A 19,373-nucleotide genomic window follows, 5' to 3' on the forward strand; every position below is an offset into this window, starting at 1 on the left:
GCTGCCAAAATGATCGTCCTAATGCAGAGATCTTGACCATGCCACTCTGCTGTGTAATCAGTTATAGTGTCTCCCTCCATATTTCCTCTATGATTAAATACAAATTATTTGTTGGACATTTAAAGCCCTTCACAACCCAGCCCCAACCTACCCTTCTAGCCCTAACTCTTTGTCCTCTGGGGATCTGGCTAAATTATCTTTCTTACTATTCTTCTGTCATGGCATTTCATCTCCCCCTTTTTTTGCGCCTCTACATTGTCCTTCACGAGGACAATGCATTGCCTTCTCTTCTGTGCCTCCTCAAAACCCTACCTTCCTTCAAAAAACAGTTCAAATGCTACCTCTTATATAAAGTCTTTTCTGTTTCCCCCAGTTGCTAGTGTCTCCCCACCATGAATTCCAATATCCATATACTAATTTACATATATGATAAGTATGTTGTACATATATTATCTCCAGAAGAATTTAAGTTCCAAGAGGGTAGCTATATATCATTTGTATCTTTGTATTATCCGACATATAGCATATAAAATCCGCTGGTGAATCAATTCATTGATTTCATGACAAAAAGTTTCTTCTTTGTTAACCAAGAAGGACAGAATTGAGACTAATGAGTAGAAGTTCTAGCTCCTATCTTCTTCCAAGCCTTCTGTAATTACACCAACCCATCTCATGGGTCATCTCTCTTTCCTCTCAACTCTTGCATCGGGCTTAGAGCTAAGAATCAGGCAACCTAAGTTCAAGCCCAACTTTGATACTCATTAAATGTGTGACCTTGATTGACTAATTTAGCCTCCCAAGGCCTCAGTTTTCTTCCCTGTAAAATGAGGGGATTGGACCAGATAATCTCTAATGTTCCTTCTAGTCTATGAAAACTTATTATGTGTCATTGATATTAAACTCAAATGTAGCATATTGACTTTAAAAAATCACAAATTGACATTAAGTTGTGTTGTATTTTTTATTTATTTTGTTAAACGTTTTCAGGTTATATTTTACTCTGGTCTGTGCCACACTGGGGAGTTCAATTGCTGCTGGCCAGCCAGTGGCCACAAGTTTGACACCTAGGATCTGTATCATTCATTTGACACTTTTGTCTTCTAGATTATGTTTCCATGTGAGTTTTGTACGTATGTTCCACATATGTTTCATACATACATTCGATATACATTTCCAGGTGGTTCATTGTCTTGAAGTATAAACTTAGTGAGATTCATGATAGCATCTTATGCATCTTTTTGTATTACCCTGTGTCTGATGCAGATATATCTCGAACTTGGTGGTTGACATGTGGTGATTGATTCAAACTACATAAAGGAGCACTGTAACCTACTGATTTAGGCCTCCTACTCCTGCTACAGAAAGCTGATCCTTCAGCTGGGTGACAACCTGTCAGGTTCCTAACCTTTCACAACAGATTGTAAATTCTAACTTGCACCTGGTTTTTGTTTTGTTTCGTTTCATTTCATTTTGGGGTTTTTTTTTGATCAGATGGTTCCCTTTTTCATAAATAATACAGAATCTTGGCACTTCAATCACTGTCCACTGGTGCTGTAGAACTCATCTTCTTTTTATTCCACAGACACTTGCCTGATCCCCCCTCCTAAATCTCACCTTCTTTATAATGACCTCATAACTAGTTGGCTTCAGAAGACACCTGGCTTAGACCTCATGATAAACTTATCAGGGGTTATTTTGTATTATAACTTTCTGTACCCCCAAACTGAGAGCAAGGACCTCAGGAGTCAGAAGATTTGGCTCAAATATCTGGAATCTGAGACAGGCAGCCTGATGGAAAGGTTTTCTTGTGTTCCTCTAGATTTTCTCTATTGAATACTTGCCCTGAATTAGGCCACTAATCAGCATTAACCTTGGGTTTTGTCATTCCAGCTTCTTATGGAAATGCCTCCAGAGACTGAAGTCCTGATCTTAGCATTCTCAGCTTTTATAAACGGCTGGTGCTAAATACTTCCATTTCCAAAACTTTTTCTGCATCTTTTGTAAAGACAATAAGCATTTTCTTCTGTCCTCCTCTTTGTTGTCATCCAGTGATGTTTAACTCTTTGTGACCCCATTTGAGATTTTCTTTTTTTTTAATTAATTTATTTTTAATTTTCAACATTTACTTCCATGAGATTTTGAGTTCCAATTTTTCTTCCCATCTCATCTCTCTTCCCACCCCAAGATGGCATGCATTCTGAATACCCCTTCTCCTAATCTTCCCTCCCTTCTATCTCTCACCCCCTTCTCTTATCCCCTTCCCCTTCAATTTTCCTGTAAGGCAGGATAGATTTCTATGCCCCATTTCCTGTATGTCTTATTTCCCAGATGCATGTGAAAACAATTTTTTTTAACTTTTGTTTTTAAAACTTTGGGTTCCAAATTTTCTGCCTTCCTTGGCAGCTATGTGGCACAGTGGATAGAGCACCAGCCCTGGATTTAGGAGGACCTGAGTTCAAATCTGGCCTCAGACACATAACACTTACTAGCTGTGTGACCCTGGGCAGGTCACTTAACCCGACTGCCTAACCAAAAAACAAAAACAATTTTTCTCCCTCCCCACCCACCCACCCACCCTCATTGAGAAGGCAAGCAACTCCATACAGGTTATACATGTGTAGTCATGCAAAACATTTCCATAGTAGTCATGTGAAAAAATAAGTATACTTCTCTTAATCCAATCCCACCCCCCATTTATTCTATTCTCTCTTTTGACCCTGTCCCTCCTTAGAAGGCTTTGCTTCTGATTACCCCCTCCCCCAAGCTGCCCTCCCTTCTATCATTCTCTTGCTCTCTTGTTCCCTTCCCTCCCTATTTTCCTATAGGGTAAGATAGGTTTTCATACCCAATTGAGTGTGTATATTATTCTCTCCTTAAGCCAAATCCAGTGAGAATAAGATTTACTCATTTCCTCTCACCTTCCCCCATTTCCTCTCCACCTTAAAAGCCTTTTCTTGTCTGTTTTATGTGAGATAATTTACCCCATTCCACCTCTCCTCTCCTTCTCTCCATATAATCCTCTCTCACCCCTTAATTTTATTTTCTAGATATCACCCCTTAATCTTCAACTCACCCTGTGCCCTCTATCTATCTATCTATTTATCTATCTATCTCTCTATCTATCTATCTATCTATCTACATACATACATACATACATACACACATACATATAATTTTTTCCCTCCAACTACTCTAATACTGACAAAGTACTCATGAATTACAAATATCATCTTTCCATGTAGAATATAAACATTTCAACCTTAATAAGTCTCTTATGATTTCTCTTTTCTGTTTATCTCTTCATGTTTCTCTTGAGTCTTATATCTGAAAGTCAAATTTTCTATTCAGCTCCAGTCTTTTCATCAAAAATGCTTGAAAGTCCTCTATTTCACTGAATATCCATTTTTTCCCCTGAAGGAATATACTCAGTTTTGCTGAGTAGGTGATTCTTGGTTGTAATCCTATTTCCTTTGCCTCTGGAATATTATATTCCAAGCCCTGTGGTCCCTTAATGTAGAAGCTGCTAAATCTTGCATTATCCTGATTGTGTCTCCACAATACTTGAATTATTTCTTTCTGGCTGCTTGCAATATTTTCTACTTGACCTGGGAACTCTGGAATTTGGTTACAACATTCCTAGGAGTTTTCCTTTGGGGATCTCTTTCAGGAGGTGATCAGTAGATTCTTTCAATTTCTACTTTGCCCTCAGGTTCTAAAATATCAGGGCAGTTTTCCTTGATGATTTCTTGAAGGATGATGTCTAAGCTCTCTTTTTGATCACGGCTTTCAGATGGTCCAATAATTTTTAAATTCTTTCTCCTAGATCTATTTTCCAGGTCAGTTTTTTTCCAGTGAGATATTTCACATTGTTTTCTATTTTTTTCATTCTTTTGGCTTTGTTTTATAGTATCTTGATTTCTTATATAGTCACTATCTTCCAATTGCTCTATTCTAATTTTTAAGGAAGTATTTTCTTCAGTAAGCTTTTAGACTTCCTTTTCCATTTGGCCAATTTTGCTTTTAAGGTCATTCTTCTCCTCATTGACTTTTTGGACCACTTTTGCCTTTTGGGTTAGGCTATTTTTTAAGGTGTTATTTTCTTCAGTATATTTTTGGGTCTCCTTTAGCAAGCTGTTGATTTGTTTTTCATTATTTTCTTGCATCACTCAGTTTTTCCTCTACTTTTCTTACTTGCTTCTCAAAATCCTTTTTGAGCTCTTCAGTGGCCTGGGACCAATTCATATTTTTCTTGGAGGCTTTGGATGTAGGAGCTTTGACTTTGCTGTCTTCTTCTGGTTGTATGTTTTGATATTCTTTGTTACCAAAGTAAGATTCTATGGTCTGACTCTTTTTGCACTGCTCGCTCATGATCCCAGCCAATTATTTGAGTTATAAACTCTTTATTAAGGTAGGGGTCTGCTTCCAGTGTGCGGAATGTACTGTCCCAAGCTTTGGGGGTTTTGTGCAGCTTTCAGAGATACTTCTAGGGACCTGTAAATTTTCAGTTCTTCCAAGGTGGTATGATAAGGGGCGAGGTGTTTATTCCTTTCCTGACCTGTGCTCTGGTCTATGAGTGACCACAAGCACTCCTTTTCATCTTGGAATTGTGAGGAGAATTTCTCTTCACTGCCACTACAAGCTCAACCACTCCAGCGCTCCTTCTTGCCTCAGGACCACCACCCAGAACTGTGACCCAGATCCAAGCACAGGCAAAGCAAGAGAATCCTGCACCAGCAAAGAGATCCCTGCAATTCCCCTCTGATCAGCCACTCGATTGCCCCTCAGTTTGTGGGCCAGAAGCTCAGGAGGCAGCCACCACCTCAGGGCTGTGCTCAGGGATTAGGGCTGTGAATGCACCACACTTCTCTCTCACCACCACAGACACTGACTTTTCCCACTGTTCTTCTAAGTTGTCTTTGGCATCCATGGGTTGAGAAGTCTGGAAACTGCCACAGCTGCCTGTTATTCAGTCCTCTGAGGCCTGCTCCAGGTTCACTGTGGCTTGCGTGCCCATGCTGAACTGCGTTCCTCTCCCAGCCCGGCACGATATACTTTTCAGATCAACCATCCAGGGTGTCTTGGCCTGGAAATTTGTTTCACTCTATCTTTTTGTGAGTTCTGATGCTTTAGAATTTGTTTAGAGTCATTTTTTACAGGTATTTGGAGGGGCTTGGGGGAGAGCTCAAGCAAGTCACTGCTTTTACTCTGCCATCTTGGCTCTGCCCCCATTTGAGATTTTCTTGGCAGAGCTTCTAGAGTGATTTGTCATTACCTTCTCCTGTTCATTTTACTGATGAGAAAACTGAGGCAAACAGGGCTAAATGTCTTGCCCAGGGTCACATGGCTAGTAATTGTCTGAGGCCTGATTTGAACTTGGGAAGAAGTCTTCCTGACTCTAAGCCCCTGCTCTATCCACTGTGCCACCTAGCTGCCTTACCTGGGGCCTCTATCCTAAGCACTCCTGCCATGAACTCCTCTTTGAATCCAGTACCTAGGATTTACCTGGAGCTCCTTCCCTATCTCTGCCTGTTGACACCCTAAGGTCCTGCTCTCATGATACCATAATACCATAAGGATACCTGTAATAGGGTATCGTAGTGGGAAGAAAATTTGATTTAGAGTTGGGAAGCAGGATTTTCTTGAGTTTAAATCCCAGCTCTTCTCACTGCCTATGTGACCTTTGCCACATCACAATCTCTCTGGGCCTATTTCCTCATATATCACAGGAGAGAGTGTTAAAAGGAAAATTCCTTATTCAAGTTTTCACCCTGATTAATGAGGCAAAACTCAGGACAAAGAGAATTAAAAGAGTTTATTAAAATATATCAAGGCAGCAACATGTTTGTTGAGCTGATCAAGAGATCAGCAAAGGATTCAAGATGGAGCTTTTACTGATAACTTTCATAATGAGATAAAGACAATTCAGAGAGTTCCAAATAAGCAAAAGAGTCTGGGCCATTGCATCTCAGTTCCTCCCAAATTGCCTTTATGTCAGGTTTAACAGGTACAACCATCACAGGTAAGGATATCTGATGAATATCAAGTAATACAAAAGCTGGGACCTGAGTGATACTTTCCCCACCAGAACCTACCTCAACAGAGCCTCCCTCAACACTGATTTATAAGCAGGACTGAAAACAATAGCTCACTGAGTCAGCATGACTTTCAGTAATAGGACTGGATGATCTCCAAAGTCCCTTCTGGCTCTGAATGTATTAAGTTCCCAAAGCTGGAAGGATCTTTTCCGTCTCTGACCTCTTAGTTCTGTGGGCATAGCAAGTTCTAATTGGCATCTTACTTATCTATGATAAGACTTTTTTCAGTCCAAACTTGTCATTTCACTGGTATGAGATATTCCCAGGGAAGAATCTTTCACTACTTATGCAGGTTAGAATTTGTGCTGTGACTTATAGATAGAGTTGCCTAGGCACTGAGGTCGAGTGACTTATTCAAGATCACACGGTAGTCTTCAGAGGTAAAACTTGAATGTACATCTGATGCTGACTATCTTTGTTTTATCTCCTCCATAGCTCAAGATGCTAAACAACTTGAGGGTAGGAACTATGTCTTATTAAAACCTGTACCTATCCCAAGGATATAACTCAGTGGACTGAACATCCTACGCACTCATAAAATATTTTCTGAGTGTTGAATGACGAAAACAGAATTGTCTTTACAGGTGGATGTGTTTCCTTCCTTTAATCAGACAAATGAGAGCTGCTTAATTCAATATGTTTCCTTCTTTGCCTCAGCTGCCAGAAAGCTCTGGGCTACATTCCATGCTCAGCTGTAGTAGCTAACTCATCCCAGGTGCCTGGTAACATCTACTTCCCTGCTCCTTTTAATTAGATTTGTTCTGTTTATATTGTTCTGTTTCATATTGTGTTAGATTTTACAGGCTGCTTGCAAGCTTTTTGGAGGTAGGCTGGTTCAAAATCTTCTATAAATAAAAGCATGCATCTGAAATATATCAACTCAATTTCTATTTCTTTTCTGGCAGGACTTGCAGATTATCAGCACTGATGAAAATGAGGTATTTGTGGCTGTCCAAGAATGGTACCAAACAGACACGTACAACCTTTACCAGTCAGACCCACAGGGTGTATACTATTCAATTGTGCTTGAGAATGTAAGGAGCACGAAACAACCGGAAGAGAATGTCCTGATCGATATCCTGGAGGTATACTACCATATGCTTCTAAATATCTATGTTTTCTGTCTGGGACTTGTGTGACCTTGGGCTAATCACAACCTCTGTGAACCTCAGTTTTGTCCAATGTAAAGGGGGTTATAAGGTCCCTTCAAGTGCTAGATGTGTATTCCATGACCCTGTGCTTACTGTGTTGAATAGCAAAGATGAAACGTGACACAATGTATGCCCTCAAGAAGCTTCCACTCTATTAAGGCATGCATACCAATAAGTGTTATGCAAAGGGATGGGAGCCAAAGAGAAGTCTAGACAAAGTCTTCTTGGGAAATTTGAAGAGGAGGTGGCATCTGAACTGATCCCTGGAGGAGATAAAAAAAAAAGGAAGATGAATAGCCAGATATAGGGAAGAAGAGCATTCTACAAATTAGGTGACAGTCTGAATGAGTGCACAGAGCTGGGAGAGTGGAACAAGATTGGAGAATACCTAATACTCCAATTTGACAGCAATGTAGAAAGTACAGAGGGGAAAATGGAAAGATAGGTTGGAGTAAGATTATGGAAGGCCTTGAATATCAGGGTAAAGGATTTGTATTTTATCTGAAAAGCAACAGAGAATCACTAAAGAATTTTCAGAAAGGGAAGGACATGGTCAGATCTATTCATTTAGAAGATTATTTTGGCTCTTCTGTGAAGGATACACTAAAGAGGAGAGACATGCAGCCAGGGGAAAAGAAGAGAGAAGCTACTACTAACTGAGCCAAAAGACTCTAAGGTCCTAACTGGGTCATGGATCACATTCATTTAGTTTTGAGGTATTTTCATTTCTTCTCTAAGTGATGTTTTCAAATGCAAATTCAAATTTCAAATTCAAATATGTGTGTGAAATATACAAGATTACAAAGGAAGCCACTTTTGCTGAAATAGTTATCAAAATATTTTTAAATGCCAAATTCACAAACATAAAGTTAAAAACCCCTGCCCCTGCAAAAAGAAAAAGAAAAACCACCCTACCCTAGATTATGCTGTATAATGAAATCTACCTAAGACTCCAAACAGCAGAAAAACCATAGCCGTCCTATCCATAACATTGACCTGGTATGATTTTAGTCCCTTGAGAAAGTGAGCTGTCCCAGTCCAGGGGAACACAGCCCTTTCTTAGCTAAGCCAAAAGACATGGGTTCAAATACATACTCTCTTATAACTTACTACATATCAGGAAAGTTACTTCTCCCTGGGCCTCATTTTAGACATGTAAGTAAGGGGACAAGATCTCAAAGCCCTTTCAGCTATAACTCTTTGGGTTATGTGACATTTTCTTGGTCATATAGGTAGCTCAGTCAGCACTTGGTATCACCTCATTTGCTCTCTGGAGAGCACATTCACACATTTATGTTCAATCTCTCAGATATTTCAGCCATACCTGCTTTGCCTCAGAAACTAATGAATGTAACAATGTGTTTATGTTGAGGACATCCAGAACTGTTATGACATATTGATGGTCCTTAGGCAAGGTTTGAAAATTGTACCCCTGTAATTCGAAAATGATGCCCTTGTCTGTTCCCATTTTCCCAAGGGTTGTCACACATGACATTTCTTTAAAAAAAATAAGTGTTTTGTGATATTCCTTTTTGTATACTTTGTATATTGCTACCACTACCCAAGGGCAGTTAGGTGACACAGTGGATAGAGCGCCAGGCCTGGAGTTAGGAAAACTTCATCAAATCTGGCCTCAGATACTTCCTAGCTGTATGAGCCTGGAGAAGTCACTTAATCCTGTTTGCCACAGTTTCCTCATCTGCAAGATGAGCTGGAGAACAAAATGGCAAATCACTCCAGTACCTTTGGCAAGAAAACTCCAAATGATGTCATGAAGAGTTGAACACGGCTGAAAAATGACTGAACAACAACTATCCAATGATCTCCCCGGAAGGGAATGATCCCTTACAACAAATAATTAAAACTAAGCAAAACAAATCGTCCCACTGGTCATGTGTGACACTGCAGACTTCACTGGAAGGAGCACTGGCTTTGGAATCAGAGGACCTGGGTTTAAGTTTGTCATCATCATTCCTTGTGTGAACTTGGAGAATTCACTCCGTCTCTCTGAGCCTCTGTTTCCTTATCTGTGAAATGGCAGGGTTGGACTGGGTGGCCTCTAAGCTTCCTTCCAGTCCTAAATCCATGATCCTATGATTCTTTCTTCTACTCCACTGAGAAGAGATTGCTTGCTTCAACAATAATTTACTCAAATCACAAATAAGTTACTTTATTGAGTAGAATTCTGATGTTATTTTCCTTAATATTATTGTGGTCATTGCGTAAATTATCCTTCTTGTTCTTTTCACTTCATTCTGTTTCAGTTCATATAATTCCATCCAATTTTCCTTGGATCCTTCATTTTCATCATTTCTTAAGGCTCAGTAATAACTTATTATACATTCATACACCTTAATTTGTTCAGACATACCCCAATCAATAGACACCTACTTTGTTTCTAGTACTTGCTACCATAAAAGTACTACTATAAATATCTTATTTTTGCACGTGTGGAAACTTTCCTTTTATCTTTACCTCTGTGAAGCAGTCTTATTAAAAACAAAGGTAGCTTGTACATCTCTCTATCTGGTGGAAGATAGGGAAAGTTTGAAGGGAAAGATTGGCTAGAAATATAAACCAGTTAGTGCCACATTGAACCAATGTTCTTTGTCTGCTTACCCATTTGTCCAATACAACCTGACTGCTGAATCAAATGGGACACGTAGTTTGGTGATGTTTTAGTAGAATGGCAAATTATTTTCAAGAGTAATGGAGCTAATTCACAGTTGTCATGTAGTGCATTCACATGTGTGTCCTTCCACAGCCTCTCCAACATTTGCCCTTTTCATCTTTCGTCATCTTTGTTAATTTGAGGGATATGAGATAACACTGGAGAGGCTTGGATTTTTTTAAATTTGTACCTATTATGAGTGATCTCAGGTATTCTCTCAAATATTGTTGAATCTTTGTATTTCTGCTTTTAAAAACTATCTGTCCCTATTTTATGATCACTTCACTGTTTGGCCAGTGTTTTTTGTTCCTATATAAGTTGGCTTCACTTCTCTATGCATCTTGGAAGTATCAAACCCTTATCAAATATATTTCAATGAATACTAGCTCCTCTTCTTATTCTAACTGTGCTAATTTTGTTTCTACAAAAGCTTCTTAAAATATTGTAGAATAATTTTTTTTCATCTTTCCTAATTACCTCTATACTTTTGTTGGTGAAGAATTCTCCCTCTAGCCATAGCTGTAAAAGGTACCTCCTTCCATTTGCTACTAAATTTGTTGTAGTGTGGTCTTTTGTATTTACACCTCCTATCTATCCATTTAGAGCTTATTGTGGCATGTGATTTGTACCAAATTGCTTTCCAGTTTAAACAGCAATTCTTGTTGAATGGGGAGTAATCTTAGCCTAGTAGTTTCTGTTCATTAAACACTAGGCTACTAAGTTTATTTGCTTCAGTGTCTCTACAGTGTGACATTCCAAAATCGATCTATGCATGCAAGAAAGCAGAATTACCTGGCTTACAAAATATTGGAAAAAAATTGTACTAAAATTTCTGCTGTTCTTGTATTCCCTTATTTTAGGCAGCTGCCTGCCTGGCCTACCCCTAGTTTTGACTCTAGGTACATTCACAGGGATTGATAGAAAGTCCTGGTTGTTTACAGTTGGGATGTTCATGATCTAGAGATAATAGAGCAAAAATAAGTTTATTCTTGCTCAGAAAACTTTTACCTTGGTCAGAGATTCCCAAGATAAAAACCATACTTGAGGAGAAAAAAAATTAAAAAAATTATCACCATGACTAGTCTCTAAAGTTGCATTGCTCTTTTTTTTCCACTGCCTCTGTCCAGTTCAGATTTCTGTGCAATACTGATCAATAGGTTTTCCTAAAATATCCCAGCCTAATTTATCACTCTATTCTTGGCTTTAAAAAGTTGATTATTGTAGGCCAGGCAGAAATGCTACTGCTATCAACTAAACACATCACCCAGTCACCTACCTAATACACACACACACACACACACACACACACACACACAGAGAGAGAGAGAGAGAGAGAGAGAGAGAGAGAGAGAGAGGAGAGAGAGAGAGAGAGAGAGAGAGAGAGAGAGAGAGAGAGAGAGAAGAGAGAGAGAGAGAGACCACTACCATGCCATAGTGCCCCTTTTACACTGCAGCCCAGAAATTATTGGAAGACACAGTCCCAGTATCCACAATTCCATGGATTCCAAGATTATTGAAAACAAAGGTAACTTGGATAGTTTTCTATCTAGGGGAGGTAGGGAAAGTCTGGAGGGAAAGATAGGCAAAAAAATATGCATCAGTCTGTGACACATTAAACCATTGTTCTTTGTCTACTCACCTATTTATTCAAAACTAAACCATTGAGGTTTAAAACCTCACTCTTTTTCCTAATTTATTCCATCCCTGTATATAACCCCAAGGTACTGTTATGAATTCCTGAGTATGAGCCTTCTTCTGCCTCTAATATCATAGGATTTTCAGTGGCGGATGTAGTTACTTAAAAAGAAATCATGTTATTAATCCACACAGGAAAAACCAAATGGATGAGGAATCCAGATGGTCAGATTATGACATACAGTCAGATTGCTAGCCCACTGGCTACATAATGGATAGGCATTAAAGATGGAAGTGAGCTGGGCCCAGAGGTGAACAGGACATGGCAATAGGACTGGATATCATTAAAAGAATTGTGAAGTATTTCCAATGATCTCAATCTGCAAAGGTTGATATATTTGGCAATCTCCCTATGATTCTTTATGTCAATTAATAGTAATAATAGTTATTACTGTTATGATAGCTAACATTTATGTAGTGCTTACTATGTGCCAGGCAGTGTGCTAAGTACCTTACAAATATTATTTTATTTAATCCTCACAACAACCCTGGGAGAAAGATGCCATAATTATTCCCATTTTACAGTTGAGGAAACTGAGGTAAACAGAGGTCAAATGGCTTACCCAGAGCCACACATCTAGTGAGTGTCTGAAACTGGATTTGAACTCAGGTCTTCCTAACTCCCAGTCTAGAACCCTAACCATTGTGACACTCAGCTGCTCCAGTGGGTCATATAGCACAAAATCTCAAAAGAATCCAAATGGCAGGGACCCAAAAGAACAATAACATAATGTATTGTGTATGTAAATAGGCTCTAATATATTACAGATGATGACTTGCGAATAAAAGTCCAGGAAATGCCTGATCAAAACAGAAGGGAGGCTAATGATGTAGCAAGAATGAGATATGGCCATGGATAAAGCATATATCCATCTCAGTATTCACTTCACTGATATTAATGAAATGCTAGAAAGGCATTGGGTAGCTTGTCCATGAAGGATGATCACTTGATCATCAATGATCATTCTCTTGATCACTAGCCTGATCAACTAGATCCTTAGATCATCATTTTGTAACCCCATTGCTAAGCTTTATATAAATATAAATGTTTTTTTTCTACTCATACCCTTATCTTGAAAGCAAAGAGAGCATTCAGTCAGTATCACGGACCCTGCCCAGCACCATGATGCTCCTCAGACATAGGGCCAGTGGCACAGAGCCAGTAGGGCCACCTGAACTACTCTACCTTAGCACATCCATGACACTTTTTCATATAATACTTATCCCTTAGGGTTTTGGGGAGGGGAGTCCTCTATAGCCATAAAATGTTATGCAAATTTGAAAGGCCACAACTACCTATAAGTATTATAAACCCCTAAGATCCCAGGAAAGGTGACCCCAAAAATTATTGTATGCCACCCTGTGGCAATGGCTAAGCAGGCAGATTTGTCTAATATTTACTTAGGATATTAGTCTCGCAATGATTATTATTTGCTGAAGGCACTCACTTAGCCCTGATCAGATCCTGGTTCTATCGTGCTAGGAACAGAGAGGTCTCCCTAAAGAGAATACCAACACTTTAAAAGGTATCATGAAGAAACACAAAGAGCTGATATTCCCATGTGTCAACCACCCTTAACTAGGTTTGAAGCCACTTCCACCATGACAGTTCCCTTCTGCTTCCTAACACAGTGATGTCTCTTTTGAAGGCAATAGCAGCAGGTTTCTAATTCAAGGTTCAGTAACTTGCAAAGATGGCGCCTCTCCAGAGGGTTCCTCCAGAAATCAAATGCATTGCTAAAGCAACAGGAGTGGTTGCCCAGCTCCCATCTGACACTGCTGGCTCATCATTTGTCAGGGATGACAAGTGGAACGAAGTCAGGAGCTCCAAATTATGATCATTTCTTTCAAACTGATAGCTACATTTTAATGGTGTTTTTCTTTGTCTAAGATATTCACTGTCAGGGTAATTCCTGTTTTGTGGGGATATATCTAAAGTACTTGATTTGGATTCAGACAGCCTGGATTCCTAGACCTTTGGGAGACTCTCTGAGAAGTTTCCACTATGCCTTGGGTAATGAAAGTTGTCATGAAGCTGAGTGATTCCCTCCCCACTTCTGCCCGGGTCCACTATAACCATCATTCTTAAGAGCAGCATGCAATGCAAACAGTGCTGGAATATGCTTGGGCAAACTAGCCATGGTAACTGAATCTCAGCTCTGACAGCCAGTTTCTTGTCAGATACTGGAGTTCCATCCCACAAAAGAGTCATATCCCCATGTAGAAGAAGGTCCATCATTTTTATAAGGAAGGAAGACCAAATCTCATGTCATCACATCTGATTGACCTCTCACTTCTGATGTCTCAGTCTTGTAAACATTAATTAGCTAGAAAGTTGGCTCTGTCTGAGAAGGGATGCTGTATTGATGGAGGAGCTCTAGCAAAGGTGCAAGCTGGAGGAAGCAGGAAAGTTAGGGAGGTGTTTCCAGAGTAATTGTGAGGATTACATTAGGTAATATTTGTAAAGCACTTAGCATAGTGACTGGCACATAGTAGGCATCATAGAAATGCTTATTCCCTCTTCCCCTATCCCAAGGTGTATAGCAAATGTTTGTTGAGCAGATGGAGGAATGAATGCATGAATGTGTTAACAAATGGGTAAATGGACTAATGGGGTACACACATTTTTCTAGCTGTACTTGAGTATTGACTTGCATATACTGTGGAAGAGAAGCCCAGAATCTAATTGCATTTCTTTATTGCCTGTCCCTGAGCCTGGGGGACTTGAAGGCAAATGAAGAAGAGCCTTTTGAGTCATAAATCACAGTGGGCAGAGGGGCAGCAGCACTGGAAACAGCCCAATGGTTGAATGGGCAATTCCAAAAGCTTGTTCTTGATTCTCATCATGTTTTTGTCACAGGTCAGAGGGGTGAAAGGAGTCTTCCTGGCCAACCAAAAGATTGATGGAAAGGTCACAACACTGATAACTTACAACAAAGGCCGAGACTGGGATTATCTGACTCCGCCTGCCACTGACATGAATGGCAAACCCACCAACTGCAAACCTGTAAGTAGCCCTGGGTCATTACTTGGTTGTTCCATCCACTATGTTACCATGGGTAACCTGGGATTTCCTTGGATATCCACCTCCAGCGCGGATCTTCATCCCTCTGTGCTTTGTCATCCTGACCATTCTAGCTCATGATTTTCCAAAAATCTATCCAATGCACCTGGAGACCATCCTCTGGTTCCCATAGCACCTCTTAATCTATTGAATCCCTAGTCATGCTTTCAAGATTGACTGAAATCACCACTCCTTCCAAGGACCTTTCCCTGATACCCTGTACAGGGAATCCCTTGGGACCTTTCACATTGATTTGTTTTTGTAGCTCTCTAAACTACTTGGGATAATAGGTTCATAAGGATGCCCTTTGGTCCAACCTCCTTACTCTTCAAATATGGAATGTACAGCCCACAAAGATGAACATTGTATGAGAAGTGATAGAGACCTATCCCTTGAGTTATCAATCTATCATTTACTCATTCCCATGAGCACCTCTCCTTGTATGTCAGAGTTAGGACTTGAACTCAGGACTCTTAGGTAGGCTCTCTGTCTACTCTAACATGATGCCACTTACAAGTAACAACACCATGTTAGCACGCAATAAGTGGAAGAAGCCTGCATACTGCAATGGAAAGCATATGGAGAACAAATAGGTCTTATAGTAGTAAGTAAGTAAGATAGTGCTTATTCCCTTCCCAATTACCAGCTCTGGCTATATGACCTTGACAGGTCATTTCCTCTCTCTGCCTCATTTTATACTTCTGCAAAATGATGACAAGGAGGCAATCATGCTCTGAAATCCTTTCTAGCCCTGAATCTATGACCCTAGTGTTATCAAACCACTTCTCTTTTGTATGCCTCAGTTTCCACTTTTGCAAAATATGGGCCTTAATTTCACTTCAAGTTCTAAAAGACTAGGACTCTGTCAAACGAGAAATAGACACTAAAGGAATATAATAGTTCTACTGTTCAACTTTTGAGTCAATTTCCCCATCAAGAACCATAGAAATTTAGCACTATAGGAATTTAGGAGATGGTATGCTCATTCACAGGCAGCCAGATGACTCAATAGATAGAGTGCCTGGCTTGGAGTTAGGAAGACCTGAGTTCAAAACTGGTCTCAGACACTTCCTAGCTGTATGACCCTAGGCAAGTCCCTTAACCATATTAGCCTCAATTTTTTCACCTGTACAATGAGCTGGAGAAGGAAATGGCAAAGCACTCCAATATCTTTGCCAAGAAAATCCTAAATGGGGTCATGAAGAGTCAGGCATGACTGAACAACAACAACTACTCATTGCCAGCCAGAGGGATCAGAGCAGGGGTCTTCGTGGAAAACTGGGCATTCGTGCCAGTCTTTGAGTGAATGGCACTCTCTTATTCATAGAGTATAGTCAACAGGCAGTTGCAAGGAGTCTCGAAAATTGCTGAATTCTGTTAGTGTCATTTTAAAAACTGCATGTGGTCGTCTCTAGCTGACATATGCATTCTAGAACTGCTGTTTAACCTCTGTGTCAGTTTCCCCATTGAGAACCGCAGGACAGTAACATCTGCCTCTTTACATTGAAAATTAATTATTTCCTATTTGCTAAAAATCAAAGGTCCTCCAAGAACAGCAAAGTTAAAAAAGGGCTATTATTACTGTTTATTATTTTTATTATTGAAGTGAAACCATATGAGCCTGCCAAAGCAAGTTTTTGCTAAGAATAGAATTTGTCTGTGTGAAAAATTTGTCTGCAATTATACAGCCCACTGAGGAGAGAATCTTTGAAAGATTTATGTCTGTGCCTTACAATAATAAAAGTAGGAGAAAATTGGTGAAGTGTGTCGTCCAAATAAGGTACGTGGGTAGTCAAATTGAGCACACAAAAAAATGTTATAATATACAAGGAAAATAAATTGAGCACAAAGGATATAAAATTAAAATTAAGCAGCAGTCACTAGGCCCATATTGACGTAATGGAGGTTTTCACTGAGGGCAGACACAACATGGCGAAGGAAAATGGTAAGATTTCAATGAAAGAATCTCTTGGTTGGAAGGAAGCTCAGAGGTCAGCTAGGACAATTCCCACCAGTATGGGAATCCCTTCCATAATATCAATGACAGATAGTCATACGTACTCAACTCGAGTACCTCTGATGATGAGCAACTCACTACCAATGAAGGAAGCCCATCTTTCTTTGACAGCTCTTTCTGGGACAAATACAATTTCCATTAGACAGTGAGCATCCTGAGAGCAGGGACTTTTTGTTTGTTTGTTTGTTTATTGCCTTTTGTGTTTAGTACAGTGCCTAGCACACAGCAGGCTCTTGAGAAGTACTAGCTGACCATACATTGTTTTGAATCAATTAATGTGGAAGCAACATGGAGTAAGAGAAGAATAAGGTCTGGAGGCAGAAGGCCTGGCTTCATATCCTGACTCAGGTTTACCTAGCTTTGTGACTTAGGCCATGTTAATTACTTTTTCTGGGTCTTGGTTTCCCAATCTGTAGGTTGGCAATCATAAATTTAGAGCTCCAAAGAACTATAGAGGCCACCTAGTCCAACCCCACATTTTGCTAAAGAGGAAATGGGGGACAAGGGGAGTAGTTGACTTACCCAGGGTCACAAAGGGACTTAGTAATAGAACCAGAATTCAAACCCAGGTCTTCTGACTCAAAATCTAACATTTTCCCCCTGGTTATCAAGGCATCAAATAATGCTTACTTTGCCAACCCTGCAGGATTATTTTGAAGATCGAAAGCCATAATATGTTTAAAACACCTTGTAAAATGTGAAACTATAGAAATGACAGCTATTATCATTACCTTGAATTCAGAGAGAAAACCAAATTAATGAATTCATCAAAAACAAAATGTAAAACTTAACAACTCAGGCTTTTGTGTGTTATGGTGGAAAGGGCACTACTAGTTTGGGAGTAGGGCAAAATGAATTCTAGTCTCAGCTTTAGTACTAATAAGCTGCTTGCCCTGGATGAGTAGTTACCTCCATTTTCTGAACTTCAATTTCCTCAAACAAGAGGATCTATAAAAACCCAGCGCAGCCCTCCTAGTCTGTGATTCTGTCACTGTTGGGATTAGGAGAAATGGTGGGCATCCTGTTTTAAATGGTGGTAGAGAGTCTGTACTGAAATCTTCCTACTGACAGCATTTAGTTTTAATGCATGATGGTTCGTTGCAAATTGTAGATATATAAAAAAGCACTTGCATAAACATTCTTCCATTTGATCTCCAGGTTGACTCCATGAAGTACATGATGATGATGATGATGATATAGCATCCATTTGTATAACACACTTTACAGAAAGCTTTCCAGAGAAAGTCCATCAATTATGCTAGGAGAAACTTGACAAGGCAAAAATCATCTTCAACTTCTGGGGAGTGGTAGGAGGTGGAGGTAGTGATTTCAGGGTCACCTTCATAGAAGAGATCATTGAATGAAATCTGAACACCATAAGCCAGTGAATTTGATTTTAGTTCCTGAAAAAAAAATCTGAAATGGGTTATTAAAGGGATGGTTAGTGAAAATCTAGAAAAATTATTTTAAAGCCCCAAAATGTTTTGTCAAGAGTAAATTATACCAGATTAACCTCATTCCCTTTTTTTACAGGGTTACTAGATTAGGGAATGTTGTAAATAGAATTTACCTAGACTGTGGCAAAGCATTTAGCATTTCTCTTATAGTATGTTTGTGGACAGAACAAACAGATGTGGGTTAGAAAATGGTCCTCCTAGGGGAATTCAGAACAGGTTTGTTCCAGCTATGTTGACTGATTCTAGTGTTTATTCTACTACCTAAATTCTACTAGGGCATCTTAATGAGTCCTCAGACACAGTCCATGAATATTTAACCATGATGCCAGCAGACCTCATCCCAAGACCCAGAGCAGTTTATGTGTAGCTGACAAAAACTAGAAGAAATTCAGAGATCAGTTTGAAATTAGGGCATGAGGATGGTCCAACTCACGTGAGGAGCTTACATGGTTCCATTAATTTTCCTAGTTTCTGGTGTCTCCACACCCACCATCAACAATTTTTTTCGTAGCCAGAAGTTCCCGTATTTTCCTTCTTTTCTTCTCTAAACACTTTAATAAGAACTTAGACACAGCACATTAATATTTAATCATATTACCCTACCTCCCCCCAGGACTCCAAGGGAAGAGATGGGAGGGGAGGAGGCAAGAGCTATTCTGTTTTCCCTGTGTTCTGTTGGGGACTAAGGCAGCAGGAGAACTGCTTCTCCAAATCAGTCTGACCACTGATTGAAACTGTAAACAAGCTGCAGTTATAGATAGATGTGCAAAATTAATAAGTTCAAAGAGATGGGATGTTTTCTAAAATCAGATACCGATAGATTCTTAAATAGAGGGAGAAAGAAGACCTGGGATCTCTCCTATAATGTCAGTCCACCATGCCCACTCTAGATCTTGACGTCTCTATCACTGAACAGGGGTTATTCACATTTGCTCTAGATTGGAGTATCTGTGCTGTGTATGATCCAACTTGGAGGGAAAAGAATGTAATTTTCTCATGGGACTCCTGATGCCCATAACACCTTCTCACATATTTCTGCCATTTGGAAGCCTACCCACGCTTTTAGACATAGTTCTATGACCACTCTTCCAGAAAGTCTTACCTAATTTCCTCGCCTCCTGAATCCTAGACTCCATCTCTCTCACCTATAAATTCTCATAGTAATTTCTTTATCTCTCATGCACACAAATATATTGAAATGGTTTAGACAATCAAAAAAAACC

At 39.6% G+C, this 19,373-nt stretch overlaps 1 protein-coding gene across 5 annotated transcripts in view; it reads left to right on the top strand.

Annotated features, from left to right (window-relative positions):
- Positions 1-19,373, top strand: part of SORCS2 (sortilin related VPS10 domain containing receptor 2) — a 1,236,053-nt gene that overhangs the window by 1,058,469 nt on the left and 158,211 nt on the right. For all 5 annotated transcript variants that reach the window (XM_020992124.2, XM_020992120.2, XM_020992121.2 and 2 more), the window contains exons 9-10: positions 7,001-7,180; positions 14,473-14,619. In XM_020992124.2, coding sequence (XP_020847783.1) covers positions 7,001-7,180; positions 14,473-14,619 — 327 coding nt within the window. The remainder of the gene's footprint in view (positions 1-7,000; positions 7,181-14,472; positions 14,620-19,373) is intronic.

The sequence above is a fragment of the Phascolarctos cinereus genome, unplaced genomic scaffold, assembly GCF_003287225.1.
Source record: "Phascolarctos cinereus isolate Bilbo 61053 unplaced genomic scaffold, phaCin_HiC Scaffold_9;HRSCAF=440, whole genome shotgun sequence".
Lineage (NCBI taxonomy): Eukaryota > Metazoa > Chordata > Mammalia > Diprotodontia > Phascolarctidae > Phascolarctos > Phascolarctos cinereus.